Below are 17,189 nucleotides of genomic sequence, written 5' to 3' on the forward strand. Positions count from 1 at the left end.
AGAAATGTGCATTTATAATAAAGTATCATGGAAGTTAATATCAGAATAATAAATCAGTGCAAGAATATGATCCATCGTTAAAAATAAATATCTAATTACCAAGAAAGCATATTGCAAAAGCTCTGACTAATTAATATATTGTTATTAATTGCAATAATTATGAAAGACAAATTTTTTAACATCTGTCGTCATGACTACAGTATAATGCAACAAATTCAAAATATTAATATATTTTGCCTCTTCATATTAAATTGCTTTATAGCAGACCATTATCAACTTGCTCAATGGAACAAATGACAGTACACTGCTTTGATGCTACATTAAAATAAAATAACTTTTTAACTTTCCTATGAAATTAACTTTCTTTCCCTTGGTCAACAACCTTAACCAAGCAAAGCTAAAAATTCCTGCAATATTTGTCTATATTAAAAACTAAACAATCCCATAAAAGGTTCCCAGTAAGTCAAACACTAAGAACTTCCATAGTCTGGTTGTAATATTCAGAAATTAATCACCTTTCCAATTTCAAGTTTAAGTGATATATGGAGGGTCAAACTAACTTGAAAACTTTTTTTTTCAAATACCAAACAACCTATTACAAATAAGGGATATATAGATCAAGGTAATGCGGCACTTTGAATCCCCACTCCCAGGACCAACAAACTTAACGATGATTTATGTCTTCTTATAGTTGAAATTGGGGTGACGTGTATATTGCTTTTAGTAGCATCAAAATGTAACATCATACACGATAAATAAACTGTATTAATATCCCATGAGTTTTGAGAATGAAATTAATCTGATGGATGGAGAAGTGAGGAGGGATCGGTTGGTAGACAGATGGAACACAAAGACAAACAAAGGATTGTCAGTTGAAAGGCACTGCAGTCCCTAACAAGGATATTTATATTTCTATGGCATTAAAACATGGCATATCTCTCTTGGACTAGATACAAGATTGCCTCCTTATCACTTTGTTTTGCGTTCATAAAATGAAATATTGCGAGGTTGCCTCCAATTTTAGTAAATGGAATAAGACATCCTGGCATGCTGTAAATGTATATTACCATGACAACAAGGTTGTACCATTATTATTCCAACATTTTCACTGCAGTTCATGTGTTTTTTGAAAGCAGGTCCAGCACTTTTGGTAGTCTCCCCCATCCCCACCCCCCCACCCCAACCCCACTGCCGTCCCTCCCTTTCTGAAAACTACCAGAAGTTTAATCTTCTTATTCAATCTATGGTTCTTACCACTAATTAATTCAAAAGAAAACATTGCACAACATTTCACAGTTGAAATTCAAATTGAAGTTGAAATATTTCGAAAAATCACCAGGGCAACAATTATAAGAAGAGACAGTTGCTGATTGGATCACATATATACTGAGAAGGATTTAAACTTTGAAATATTAATATTATTTTTAAATTTATGATGTTTTCTTTTCTTTGCTGTATTCATAATGAAATATGACAGATCATCACTTCCTCAAACCCATAAATCAAGTTCCGTCTCAGAGGTCTGTACAACGACGAGCTCAATATTTACTATATCTGCAATATGGATTGCAGTTGATATTGCACTAGTTACATACATGCAGGATACACCGTGCAGAGTTCGGCTATATACCTGGCAGCGATCGACGGAATATCTTCTGCATGACAGACCGAAATAAATTGGTATTTGATCGATATCGAGGAAAGAGCAAAGATATTTTTAAGGAGAGCTACTTGAATTCCTCATGTGAAAAAAATGACCAAGAATTTTGTTTCTTTCAATATTTGTTTGAAATAGGTTTTTCATTGAAAAATTTTTTTTTTTGATCATGAGCCTATTTTCACTTTAATTCAATTAAAAAAAATCCCTTCCTTGCCACCCTCCAAGCTTGCATCATTGTGAAAACTGCTTGGAGTGGTGGTCCCTTTCTCCTCAGTCACAATTGGTATGCGAAGTTCTGAAATTATAATTGGGCCAATATAATACCCCTTTCAAACTTTGTTTACAACATCCCAGTGAGTTTTCTGTGGTTGTCAATTATTTAATTTATTGAAAAGGGAATTTTAGAACTATTATAAATCTGGTATAAACATATATAGTTGTACAAGTACAAGTTCCCTGCTATTTTTTAGTTCCTTATTTGCTTGGTAATTTCCATTTCAACTTGACTTCTACATCTAATTTCCTTCTAAGTATATTAAAGCAAAACACCAAGCTGACAAGGTCAAGTTGGCAACTCACAGTTCATCGAACATGATAATACCAAAGGTGTTTGTATTGACTTGATTTAACAGTTGTGAATGCAGCAGGAATCCAACAGTATACCCTGAACCAACAAGATTTTTTTAAGTCAATCTATTTCACAATTTCAAGAACAGGATCTGTCACCTTACACAATTCACCAACTTTGTAATAACAACGATATCCCCCAAAAAACAGTTGCAAAACACCTTTATTGATCACAGGTCATTGTGACCATGGATTTGCTTCATCCTGATCAGATCAAAGGGTTAGGTAGAGACTAATAGCCCTAAAGGGTGTAGATTAAGTGAGATACCACCATCTACCATAAATAGATGCTGACAAATGTAAAAATAATGTAGCGATATGGGTAAGCTCATCAGCAACATTCATCCATTTTCTCTGGAAAATTAATAGACAAATATACGCTCATTGGAAAACCAGTCTGTTGTTATGTAGTTAATATTTGACTATCGACACTGACAGTCCATACATCAATACTAAATATTACTACACAACAAGTATACATACAACTGCACATGTTGTTACAGTAGTTACAAGGATGGGGGGGGGGTGGGAAATGAAATATTCTATGGTAGCACTATACCTTCTCACTATTCGTCTCCCTTCAACCCCTCCCAAACCCACCTGGTTATTACATATGTACCACTAGTAAACATTATGTTGTAAATGTCCGAAACATGTGTACCAAGAATAGAGTCAATTTGATACATTGCAATTTTAGTACTAATTCCTTCCTAACAAAATGATCCCTATGAATTATAATGGAATTTTAGTTTATACTGTAGGCCATTATACCTAATGAAAACTCTTTTCAGGTTACTAGTTATCCTTTTAATATATGATTAAAGGTCATACCACTATACTGAAAAGGGGAAAACTTGATCTCTAAAATATAACCAAACTCAAGAGTAAAAACACTATAATTCCAATCCACTCGTAACTTAAAAGTGGCATGTACTGTACCTTATAACTGCTGATTGATCCGATCTCCAATCAATAATGACAGGTAACTATATGATGGAGTGGACAAGCTAGGGTATATCCAATCCCCACCACAGCACCCTTCTCCCCTACCCCATCTCCCTCCCCCCGTCCCCTCCCACTCTCACAGTTGAATTGTCTTAGCTCAAGCAAAAGCAAAACAAAACCAAATCGTTCGAGTCTCCCAACTCAATGATCAAAGCATGGTGTAGCTTCACACCATACGATGTATTCAAGTTGTGGTATAAATACTTGAACGCCCTAAATGGTACATCCATGGCTCGATGAGTTTCTCCTGACGTTTATACAGAATAATTAGGACAGATCCATGTTTCACGAGGCGAACAATTAATTACCTCCTGTGGAGAGACTTGAGACGTTAACATTATCCCTGCGACACGTTTCCTTTAATTTAATCGGTGTTTATGCTAATCGCAGCTGATTACGTTAATCGAATAAATTTAAGGCATCCGAGCTACTGTGTACAGGTATTTATTCTAATCAAGAATCGCTGGTGATTTTAACCGGACTGAACGTTCTAACCGATGAATATTCAACAGAGAAAGTTAGACAACCCATTTAATTCTTCAACTTTTCTTTGAAAATATTTTAAAATTTATGATATATACACGTTGATTGTATTTGGACTTTTCAGCAATGTTGGTTAACTATCGATGACTTGTCTGTAAGGTAGGCCGTGTTTGCGATATAAAAACATCAGCTGCCATACATGTTCTTATAATTAAGTGTGTTGTAATTTTTAGTGTCACAGCATACACATTTACTGAATTCAGCCAGGAAAGCTATAAAAAATAACATGAACACAATTAGCCCAGTTTTACAGATACAGTACAACGACCTAGATTCACTCTAATTTGCATATAAGACTCTGGACTAAAGGGGATTATGTCATAATGCTTACTTCATGCTAGAGTTTAAGTGAGCCCGTACTCATATCCTAGCATAGTTACATCCATGCATGTGCTCTTACTTGTGGAGTTGTACTCATACTCAAGACTTTAGATGGATATAGCGATTGAGAGATACCACCTTGTACTCATTCTTCTTGTACCCAGGGAGTACTCACAGCAAGTGTAATTCTACTAGTACTCATCCTCAAGAATCTCGATGCATATATAGCGAGAGACAGCCTTGTACTCGTTCTTCTTGTACTCATTCTTCTTGTACCCAGGGAGTACTCACATCAAGTGGAATTCTACTTGTACTCATACTCATGAACAACGTTAATTGTACTCAAACTAAACAGCGGCTCCAACTACACCCTTCGGACAAGAGAATGGCTAAGAGATGGCTGAGTCCATACAGAAAAATGATCAGTTCACTTGAGTCAAAAGGGGACCCAGACGAGAGTACTTAGGGTATCAGAAAGGATGGCCCAGAATCTATCAGGGGGGCCCCAGGAAAAATATGGGATTAAGAATAATGAATTCTCATTTTCATAATATACTTTAGGCAAAATGAAGACTTCAAATTGAGGCCTGGTGACATAACTGTACCCCAGGGCCCACCATGGCTCTCCATGTCCTTGGTGAGCAGTGTTGTGAGATCTAATATTACAACGCAACCAACCTCTGCCTGAAACATGTAAATCACCACTTCATCAATCCCAAAAGCTCCAAATGCAGCTGAGACCAAATGTAGGTTAGGGCATACCTGAAGTGGGTTTTTTGTGTGTGTGTGTTGAAAAACAGCTCTATTTCACAAACAGGAGACCTCTGCAGTGCTGTTGAAAAGAACATATCACTTGAAAAGGTATTATAGTTGAGTGATTTCAGTGAAAGTATATTATTGCTGCTCATACACAGTTTCAACTGATACTATCCTGCCCTAGCTCAGCTTTGGTGGTTTTATCTGTCAAAAGATGGCATATATATATGGTAACAAACTATGGATGTATGGTTTTAATGGACACATTTGAAGATGATCGGTAAATTTATCCTATTCCAAAGTATTTCACACAATATGTTAATAGTCAATCATGTTAGAACTTCAATAAAGCACTCTTTTTCCTTAACTGTACGAAAATCAAAATTTCTAACATGCATTAACAACTGGACAATTTCTGGAGGTGAACAGGACCCCTGACATTGAGGTGCCAAAAGTTTTCCAAGCAGTGAATAACATGGGCATAAAGTGTCACCATGGGTAATTACCATCTATACCACTGACCATTCTTCTGACCCCTTCAAGCCCTCACCCACAACCCCCTTCCCCCACCCCCAAAAAAATTAAAACTGATGCCAGGGTCCTTGCAGTGAAGCACCTTTGAAAACTAATTTCAGGCAAAAAAAAATTAGGCAATTCTAAAAGGTCTTAAAATATAAGATTTCACCATCTCTATATGTTAAGTGATACATGAACTGTAGTTATGTGAGCCATGTAATAGCCACAACAGCATATAGGCTCAGCATGCCAAGCCTTAAAATGTCTCTACAAATTCCATTACATTCAAGTCTCCCTGTTTACTTAAACATTCCCATTTTTGTTCTTTTCACTCTTTCAAGATTGTTCCTCTGAATTTCGTTTGAAACACCAAACTGAAACTGTAGCACACAATAGCATAGGTGTACAAAGTACATATATTCTCTGATCGTACGATGTGTCATTGACCACCACACAATTGTACCTACTTTAATAGACAACTCAGTTACACAATACCTGCTGTTTGTTTCTATTGTCACAAATAGTTTTCCAGCTCAATCGGATGTGACGATTGCCACAGCTAAAGAAACGAAAGGGGACATGAGGCCTTTGGCCTTTTTACACCCAAAGTGTGCATGTGTTGAAAGGCCTGAGCTACAACAATATTTGGCTATTGAATTATACAGATGCTTTACTGAAATTTGTTGAGTCTCGTGCCTATATATTTCCCTGAAAATTTTAGACAATCCTCAGCTTTTGTTAATTTTTTTTTTTTTTTGCTTCTTTCAACAAATGGCAATTATTAAATTATTATTCCAGTGAATAAAGTTTGGCTTTAATAAATTTATTGCCAACTGGTTATCCTTTTTTTTTTTCACTTTTTTTTTTTTACTTAAAACTATCAAGGCCATTCACGTCCAGAGATGACTCTGATTTTATAGCTGTCAAATATTTTTGAAAATATTCAATTTGAATATGAATCTGATGATTGTTAAGAGATTTTAATGCTGTAATAAATTCAAATCCATTTGTTTCTCATATGGCATAAAGTAGTAATTAATACAACTGAGTAATGATGACATATGATGGACACTAGATAAAACAATGCTGTTGATCAAAGCTAGTGACCAGATTAAGATCATCAGTTCACGTGTCACAATTCTGCTAGAGATTAAAATAATGGTCACCCATGCTCTCAAATGTTCAAACGACAAATTTTTCCGTCAAGTAACCTAAAGGCAATTTCCCTCACTGAGACACTTCAAGGTCTCCAACACTGGCCAGAGATTAAGCATGCTTGAAAAAGTGCGAAACGTTTTCAAAAATATTCTCCTGGAAAGTCTGGACTTCTAAATTACTCCCGGATATTGAGGTGCTTTCTCTTAAACGATTAAAATACTGTACTTAAATGTATGTGAATAAATTAAATCTGCATGTCATGACCTCTGCGAAAAGAGTTTATTGGAAGATTTTAAGAAATATCCGGATATTGAGGAATGGTCACTTAAACGATCAAAATATTGAACTGAGATCGAGGAAGAACAAAAATGCTCTGAGTTTGGCAACAAAATGTTTGTTGTGAGTTGAAATGTGTGTGACCATTATTTGACTTTCTAGCATATTTGCGGGACGATCCTGATGTCCATTAATAATAACCTATAAAAACAAACTTCCAACTGTAAGTGAATCAATTAATCTGTGTGTCATATCATAACCTCTGCAAAAAAGAGTTTTATTGGCAGACATTTTTTATGAAATACCAGGAAATTGAGGAGTCTGTTCACTTAAACAATTAAAATACTGTACATAAATGTATGTGAATAAATTAAATCTGGGGTCATGACCTCTGTGAGAAGACTTTTAATAAGGTTTTTAAGCATTACTCATGATCGAGCAACCATTTGGTGCCAATCCTGGTGACCTTTACGAGCTGCCAAGTTGAGTAGTGGCATTCCTTAAAACCTATATTTTTCATTCTTTGTCCGTCATCATCATCGTTGCTCTAGTCTTTACCATCCTCGGTTTGTTCATCCCCCTAAGGGTCTTGCGGGAATGTTTTTCTTCAAATCATCACCCGCCTCTCAGCTTTCCCATCTCGGCTATCAATGTTATGACGTTACTCCTCCGAACGAACGAACGGGGAAAAAGTAGAAAAAAGAAAGAAAGAAAAAAAAATATCCTCCTAGGGAACTTGAGAATACTGGTCTGCATGATCCATATCTCAAATTTTCGACTTCACTTGAGATGCAATGCATGGCAGAACTTTAGGAAGGCTAAAAATAAACATCTAATTTGACATTTTCAGAGGAGGCTACAAATCCCAGACAAGTAATATAAGGTTTCTGCCATGCATAAAGCATTAGCTGACTGACTGCAGCAGCCAATGTATGAAATTGGGATGACAGGATTATCCGTTTCAAGTATTAAAGTGAGAGAGGACGAAGTAATATGAGGAGATATATATCTCAACTCAGAATGTTTGTATTTTCATTTCTGAAACGGATAAAAACAAAATGTTAATCACACTATGGTGGATACATATGTAAAGTTGATATAAAGGGTTGACAGTGAACCACAAGGGTAGTATCACTATAATATTTAACCCTTTGTTCTGATAACATCCTACAAATTTATGTTTTCAGAATTCTAAGCTAGCTCCAATGACTTTTTGTAACACCTCAAGGTCGGGGTGAGGTTCTAATAAATAATCACGTGGAGCATGCAAGAATGTATCGATAAATAAATACAAAATGAACAACAAAGAATAAAACAAAGTTTTTCTATAAATTTCAGGTTCAGATCAAAAAGTACAACTCGGGGGAAATGGAATTCTTGAGACCTCAACAAGATAGTGCATATATATGTCTCAGGGTGCAACATACCAATTAGAGGTATGTGGTGAATTGCACCAGAGTATTAAAGCACAACACTGTGAGGTGATCAGATCAGCTTATATAAGGTCGGTTTCTGTAGTAAATTGCATGGAATGCACTTATACTGCTAACTGTAAATTTAGTGTACATGTAATTTTATTGCACTCTAGTGCAGTCCATGTCATTCACTTGACATTGACTGGCACTACAGTAAAGTGCATGTAATTCACTTAAACTCGAGTAAAGTGCATGCTATTCACTTGCACTACAGTAAAGTGCATATAATTCACTTACAGTAAAGTCCATGTGATTAACTTGTAACATTGTAAAGAGTAAAGAGATATACGTTCACTAGCACTACAGTAAAGTGCATGTATTTCAATTAAACTTGAGTGAAGTGCATGCTATTCACTTGCACTACAGTAAATTGCATGTAATCAGTTTAATACACTCTAGTACAGTCCATGTCCTTCCCTTGTAACACTGTGAAGAGTAAGGAGATAGTCATTCACTAGCACTACAGTAAAGTGCATGTAGTTCGATTAAACTTGAGTGAAGTGCATGTTATTCACTTGCACTTAGTACTGTAAAGTGCATATAATTCACTTACAGTAAAGTATAAGCCATTCACTTACACTACAGTAAAGTGCATGTATTTCACTTAAACTGGAGTAAAGTGCATGTTACTCACATGCACTAGTATAGTAAAGTGCATATATAAGTCACTTACAACTACAGTAGAGCTCCAATTACACTATAGTAAAGTGCACATATACTGTCCACTTCCACTTTAGAGTTAAGCACATAGAAGGATTTGGATCAAATTAAAGGTGGAGTAAATAACATAGTACACATTGTGTATTTGTTGGTCTGATCCTGATGTAATAAAACAGTATTAATGTTCTCATAGCAGAATGAGACAAGGATCAAGGATCAGATTTTACAAACAGGATCATCATTCTGTGGATCAACTCAATCCATCCTATAAACATATCTATCCATTAGACCAGACTGACCCAGCTGTCACTATTAGGCTTGGCATGACACATGATTATACAGAGAAGACTAGGTTCTCTATAGGTCAAGGGTCATGCAATGTGTATAACTGAACAGTACACTATTAATACATATAATGCTTTAATTATCCTCTATAAACTTCCATTGTTATGCTAATTACAATCATGTATACACATATGCATAGCAGAGGAAGTAGGTCAGATCCAATTAAACACAAAAAGTGGCAGTCTCAATATGAAAGTCAATTCAGAGTACTTCTAGCATATTTCTGCACAGCAAATTTGGTAACATGGATATGAGGCATGTCTGCATTCTGCATTACAGGTACAATAAATAACTGCAGTTTATTTGAAGAATAAAATAAATGTGCATATATCATTCTATACAATGTTTTTGCATAATAATTTACTTGCTAATTGGTTAGCTGATAGATGTACATTGCATTGTCAAAGGATGAACTCAATGGAAAGTATATCATGCATTAATATGGGTTAGATGCAAGAATTAACGCAAAGAACTATCAATCAATCCATCCACCGATTGATTAATCGATCCATCAATCCATTGATCGATCAAGGATTAGACAAAACCAGAATGATATCTCTCCCCATCCCTTTTTTTTATATATTTAATTGTCTTATGACACAAGTTTGGCAGAATTCCCAATATACTCATTCAACCGTTTAGGTTTTGATATATTTGTATTTGTAAACTTAAGCTTGTTTTTATGAGGGTATAAAATAGACACCCAAAATATACTGTGTTGGAATCCTAACTTATGGGAAGCATCCACTACTTATATACTGTATTGTACCAATGGCGTAGGGTTATACATATATATGTTAATTCCATGGAATTAACTCCATCTGTAATTTACTGAATTTAGTAAATTCAAAAGAAAAGGCGGATAACATACAGGATATGCATCATCAGGGTCACTGACACCTGGTTTTGAATAGGTGGGAGGGGGAGGGAGGGGCAGGGGGAGAGGGCAGGAGTCAGACAAATCTTCAATCAATATCATTTCTAATGATTATAGGAAATGGAACCAATATGGAACTCTGAACATATTAGGGAACCCTGTCATCCCTCCCCTTTCCCTCCCCCCCCCCGTCCAGCTTTGGGGTACATATCCCCTTTCCCTGCATTTGGATATGTTTGCCAAGTTAAATGACCTTGAGGTTTAGGATGGTTGACCTTTTATTCAGCTTTCAATCAACTGTCAAAAACTTTACGATTTGTACAGAATTTGAAGCAAGTCCAAACCCATAACATCATTCCCTGTTCAATACGTCCATATTACGGAGAAATTCTATTTTATTCGATTGTTCTGAGCAGAGCAACATGTCAGAGACTGTTATATATCTGGAGGAAACATTGCACAACCACTATTGTGCAGTATTATTGTATATTACCCTGGATAATAAATTGAAAGCAAGCTTCACAAACGGGCTTGATCCATCAGGGCGATCAGGCAAAAGTTGTTTTTAATATTCCCTGCCAGGTTCTCTTACTTTCTATTATTGTTATGAGGTTTACTTTTCTGCTACCTTTGACAACATTTCTCTTTCCTGTGAAGCTTTAGCCTCCTTCCACAATAGTGGGCAATAAATGTAGTAACAAATAATGGAAACGAAATGTATTTGTTCCCAAATATCAACCACACTTTCCTCTTCTAGTCTGCCACAGACCAGACAGACCAATAACAATAATTGTAGCAGGGCTACAGTACATACAGCAGCCTGCTAGATAAAAGTACCACCATATGTCACTATTTTTATCATTCCCATTTATTCCAGTCACACTCAACTTGCTCTGCAGTGACAAATAAACTTTACTTGTCAATTATTTCTTGGTTTGTATGGGATATATATAATCTTTTTAGTTCACATTTTACAATGTTACTGTAGTATGGCACCCATAGTTGTACAATGTACATACATGGGGGGCAAAAACAATATACAAAAAAACTGCAAATCAGGTAACAAATCACTGATCAGTTTAACAACATTAACCTCTTATTTCTTTGTTAGAAATGGTGTTTCTAAAGTTTATTGTACAACCTACAGACTACCAAGGCAAACATTGAGTTAGTATAATTTGTGCAGTAAAATTTGGTCTGTTAAATTGCATATATCATCTTATTTACTATGCAAAACAGATGCAAAACTATGTGAAAAGAAATTCCTGATACAGAGAGCATGACTACTATAAATACGCTGACCAAACAATTTGCTAAACTACGTAATTCTTGCAAGGATTTTATTATACTATTCTATAGTAAAGTGATCCAAGATAGAACACTGGCCCTTAAAACCAAACGACATTCAGATCCAGATGTAACCGTGACGATGTAATGTAGTCAAGTGAAGTATCACAAAGAGAAAATAGATACTGCACAAATGATCCTAACCAAATTCCAAGAAGCGAGCCTCTTGACGTAAATAATTTTCAAGATGCTGCGCACATAACATCTGAGTTGTCAGCCAGTGAGGATAATTTCCTTATGCTATTACCAATCTATAAGTCCTCCCATACCATGCTTCAAAGCACTATTACTAACAGTACAAACAGTTTCTAACCTTTATCTGATAGAACCATGATATTCTTATTGCTGGTACTGTCAATATGAGTGCTTTGAAGCAGGGCATTGAAGTACAGTATATGGAAAAAAAATTGTCCCAACTGGGTGGAGTTGTGGGCATACATTGTCTGCATGGTTCCAGAAGGCCAGATTGTTGCAGGAACCTTCTTATATATTGACTGTGCCAGCAAATTTCTTGCAAATGAGATCTTGTCTCCATACTGAATTCACTTTAGAACATATTATAAATATATCTACAATGCAATTACTAGTCTGTCTATCATCATGGCCATGTGTAAATTAATTATGCAAAATGTTGGAGTTTTTCTTATGAGAATTATGCAAATTAGCAGACAGCAGGTCTGTGATAATGTAATTTAATAATACAGTGCAAATAAAACATTAATTCTGCTAAATATGTGAAATTTTTTACAATTGTGGATTTATGACTGGTGCATAGATCTACACAGTTAGGTGATGGTTAAAACCCAAATTTGTGAAATTAGTTAACTTAATTAATTAATTAATTAATTAATTAACAGGAAAACTTAACCCCAAATTAAAGTGAAACTACATAGTGAAAACTAAAGACTAAGTTGCATTTGAGACTGAGTTAGCAGTTTTTAACCAACAAAAATGTACTTTTCTATTTTTTTATGCAAATTAGCAGATAAGTGATAATGTAATTTAATAATCATGGGCAGGCAAAATATAAACTTTTGCTACATGTAATCTATAAATCCTTAACAATTATGGATTTATGATGTGTGCATCTACACACTAAGGTGGTTCACAACCAATTTTGTGGAATTTGCAACCAATTTTTAAAGAACAAAAAAATAATATCCCCAAATTAAAGTGCAAATTAAAAAGCAAAAATAAAAGACTTTGCATTCTGCGCCAAAACTTTTAAGTCCATATTTGCTAAACAAATAAAGCATGCATATGGTAGCTCTGCCCTAAAGGTTCCGGAAAGTAGTCATTTTCAAATATTCTTTGAGATGGGGACGAGGGATGTTAACGTTGCCAATTTGCAAGTCCTTTTAGCATATATTGTTACCATTTGTAATGATTAAAATTCTTGAAATGCGACAATTTGGAAATTGTCTGTATTGATCTTAACCACTTACTATTGACCAGTTACTATGTCAGGTGAAGGCGATTTTAAACTGCTGTTTAATTGCGCATTCTCAAACTCGAAACATACTATGCAGAACAATTTAGATTGCAATTGACCAAACTAGGACACCTCTCTAGGTGCTTTCACCAAACTTTTCAGTCACTCAGCAATCTATTTAGTAAATGATGATTCCAGTCATTGTCTTACAAAATTTCACAAACCAGAAAATATAGAGTAAACACAAGAAACAGGAATTTTACACAAGAAAAATTTGGACATAAATCTTCAGTCCTTTATACTTAATGAAAGACAACTGCTTTTTTTTATTTTTTTTTTTATAGAATCCAACGTCATAGTGACCTACATGTTTTAGAGATTTTCACCTAGATTAGTATCGAATACCTTACACAAGTCACATCAAAAAGCTTTGTAAAAAGTTTGTATCCTCCAAATTAGTTTATGAAACAAAAATATATCTTGCGAGTAATTACAACAGGAGTTCTGGATGGAGGCCCCTGGATTGCTTTAATAATGACACCCATGGTATATAAGAAGTTAAAGAACCAATTAAAAATGATTTTTGTTAGTTAGTATGATTGTCTGTATTAATACATTTGATATAACCCATTAATATTCAGCAAAAAATGTCTCATGAATATCAATTAAATGACCATTTCATTGGGACAATTTGCCATTAAACGGACATTTGGTGGTCTTTTGCCATCAAATTGCCGTTGGGTGGACTTCAAGTAGCCATTTGCACTGACGGCCAGTTTTACCTGCTTAAATGACCACATCTACCTTACCCATTTAATTTCTAATTGTTCTTTGGTGTTTCCCTGTAAATGGCCAGTTTCAAAATAAATGTCCTTTAGGAAACGGCCAATTTCACCACACCATTCTTCACTGATATCTTTGACGATCTTTGACCAATGACCAACGAACGGTCACTTGTCTTGTGGCCCCTTTCAAACACTGTTTCGAGCTATTTTTTACCGGTGGAAGTGCTGACTATGTGCAATGTTCACGCCTCTCCTCGCACAGCATTAATAACAAACCACGCATGCAGGGGGTCATTTTGTGACACACAGCACATAGCAAAACAAGAGGAAAAAATGTTAGTAAAATATATGAGGGTGACGATTATTATAAACGCAAAAAGAGAGATAAAATCTGGTACTACTTACTGCTGTAGCATGCTGTGAGGAATAACAGCAAAAAACAAAAGAAGAAGACATCAACACGTCATCAAAAATATTCTCCACAATTTTTTTTTTGGGGGGGAGGGGGGTTGGGGGAGAAAGACAAAATTCATTTGCCCCTACACATCTTGCACGAAGTCCATCTGAACTACAGTATAAGGAGGCACCGTTTGTGTATAAATACTGTCAGAAGCCAAGGTTTATTCCAAATGAAACTCTCACCAATGTAAGATTCATTTTAGGTCTGGTTATCATTATTCAGTATAAGATTGCAATATACTGTGCTATTGGCTGCAACCTGTGAATAAACTGTTTGAAATTATCTCTTAATAGAAAGTACAATGTATGGGGTTCCATGTGTGACTTCTATGTCAATGAAACATTAAATCATTTCACCTGAGTTTATCACTATGTTGAGTACATGGAACTCCATAATTCACTGTCTTGGATGATATCTGCACCTTACCTGTCTTAACTCTACTACTGCACTTTTAACATCCAGTCTACATTAAAACTGGCAACATTTTAGCCCCTGACCGTTGACAAACACTTCCGAGATGACAGGTACAGCCCCTATCACTGTCAAATCCAACATTTGCGAGATGTCTAGAAAATGGCATTTTCATATGGATTGTACTAAAAGGCAAGTTTGCATTTGATCATAAAGTTTGATCCTTTTTTATTAATCCTACTGTAGAAAGTGATATTACTAACATCAATTTATAAATGGATCAACCTAAGGGTTTCCAAATTCCTGCAGCTTTTCACCAAAATGAACTTTTATATCTGAGTCTGCACTGGATCCATTTGATGTTACAAACAAACTGCTGTACACCAAACCGACAGTTTGGCTGACTTTTGTGATATATACAGTATTGTGGTATGAAAACTTTAGGAAAACATGAACTTTATAAATAAGGCCAAAGTGAACAAACACTGTTCAATCTATTCATACAAGATTGTAAACTTGTTGCTACTGTACTTTGTTAATATTTAGGAGAATCAAATGCCACATATCTTTTTCCCTTCGTTGAGTGTTTTTGATTTTGCATGGCATAATTAAATTCTTTATGGCTGTATTTTGCCAAAATAATAATCATCTGATTGCATACATGTATATAGGAAAAGTTGCAAAAAAAGGTCCTTTTCTCACAGGTACGAATTAATTGATTGTGGGCTATAATCTCTCTACACATAGTCTAAATAAGTAAATAACAGTTGAAAGATATTCCTTCACAAATAAGACAAAAGTTACAAAAAGGAAAAAAGGGAATCTGGCTACAATGCTCTGTAAAATAACCGTTTTCAAATGTTTAGTCGGTTTTCTGGTTATCCATGGTCTCGAGGACATGGCGTCCGCCATGAGAGAAACTGGAAGTTTTACAACATTATTGCATCCAAAACGTTGACCTACTATTTCGCACCTAAAAGCAGACAAAGAAATACGCTAAACAGGGCGAAGCTCAGACTTCTACCAACATCTTATCTTGTCACCTGCATGGTTGAAAGAAAACTGTCTCATACAACCAACTCTCCCGACAAATTCTAAGCCAGAGGGAATTCAACACTACAGCTGTGGTAGCATCCAATCAAGCCACTCAATTTGATTAATATTTCTGCAATAACCACCAAACTGAAAAATTTACAAACTTATGGTTATTTCTCCAGCTTTAGGACCAGACGCAGTTTATAAGATTGATCAACTTCTTCATTCTGTGTCATCTAGCCGTCTGTAGTAGGTGTCTACAACCGAAAATATCCATCGGTTTGTGAAGACCCTTGTAAAAATGTTGGAATACTTCCAATTCATACAAAGAAATATAACATTTTAAACAGCTTATATAAGAAGAAAGTGATTAGTTTACCCTCTGTAGGCAAATTGTATTTCTTATCTTTGGGAGTTTTTTGTCCATGATTGATAATTTGGAATTGAGAAAAGTAAGTTTTATTGCTCCCTATATTGGACAGAGATGTTCAGTATAAACTGCAATGCTTTCCTCAATAGCACTTTAAAGAGAGCTTACTTTCTTTGAGTGAAAATTTGATCAAAGAGTAAAAAGCTGTATACATAGCACTGGTGGACAAACTCAATACAACATAGGGGGAAAACAATATGTGTAATACTTTTTTTCTTCTACACATATGAAGGTACAAACTTTGCTCGATTGCAGTAATTCAGGAAATAAGAAAGGGAACTAATTTGGACGATTTTGAACTTTTCGTGCTCCCCTAAATCACATTTTGAAACAAAAACAATGTGCTTTTAGAACAATTGCAAAATTTAACGTTTACTTTCGAATCATGTAATTTCTATGAATGTTTAGGCCGATGTATTATGATATGCTAGGAAAATACGTACATCTGTTATGCACTATATCCTGTATTGAAGGCCTAATACTTTATATACTATAGTTTATTCATAAAGTTATATGGAGTGCCAAAAAGGCAAACAAGATGGACTGATGTACTAAAGACATTTTGTCCATGTTCTAAAATATGCCTTCATGATCAAGTGAAATTATATCTATATTGACACATGACTGATATACAGTACGTTGCTATGGTAACAAGGCATGTATGTCTGATGTTCATTAAAATGATTGTTAAGAGGAGAAGTTATTTTTGACCGATGAGAGAGAAACACATTGTCAGCATTTTCTGGTGAAATTTACATCATCCAAATCTTAGATAGCATTATCAAGAAACTAATAATTGAGATTTGCCAGAGATTGTAAATATATTAAAAGTGAACTTGAAGCAAACATACATGGTGTCATAGTTGCACACTGGCAGCAAAATGTTCTCTCTTTCCTTTAATGTTTTGACCTTGAATTGGATCTGGTAACAAATTAACCCTAAGTGGACGTAAATTTAACAATATATATATACCAATCACCTGATAGTTTGTTCATTTTGAGATGTACCCAAAGCTTCAAGTATGGAATTGAATGATGTGAATTTTAAAGGTTCAAGTCATTCCAGAGCT

At 35.2% G+C, this 17,189-nt stretch overlaps 1 protein-coding gene across 4 annotated transcripts in view; it reads right to left on the reverse strand.

Annotated features, from left to right (window-relative positions):
• LOC139980528 (unconventional myosin-XVIIIa-like) overlaps positions 1-17,189 on the reverse strand; it is a 161,353-nt gene that overhangs the window by 111,182 nt on the left and 32,982 nt on the right. For 3 of the 4 annotated variants that reach the window (XR_011797571.1, XM_071992228.1, XM_071992230.1), the window contains exon 5: positions 14,189-14,200. The exons of the other annotated variant lie outside the window; for it this stretch is intronic. Coding sequence is in view for 2 of the 3 variants with exons in the window: in XM_071992228.1 (XP_071848329.1) it covers positions 14,189-14,200 (12 nt within the window). In the remaining variant the exon portion in view is untranslated. The remainder of the gene's footprint in view (positions 1-14,188; positions 14,201-17,189) is intronic. 4 annotated transcript variants of the gene reach the window in all.

This window comes from Apostichopus japonicus, chromosome 15 (assembly GCF_037975245.1).
Source record: "Apostichopus japonicus isolate 1M-3 chromosome 15, ASM3797524v1, whole genome shotgun sequence".
Taxonomy (NCBI): domain Eukaryota; kingdom Metazoa; phylum Echinodermata; class Holothuroidea; order Aspidochirotida; family Stichopodidae; genus Apostichopus; species Apostichopus japonicus.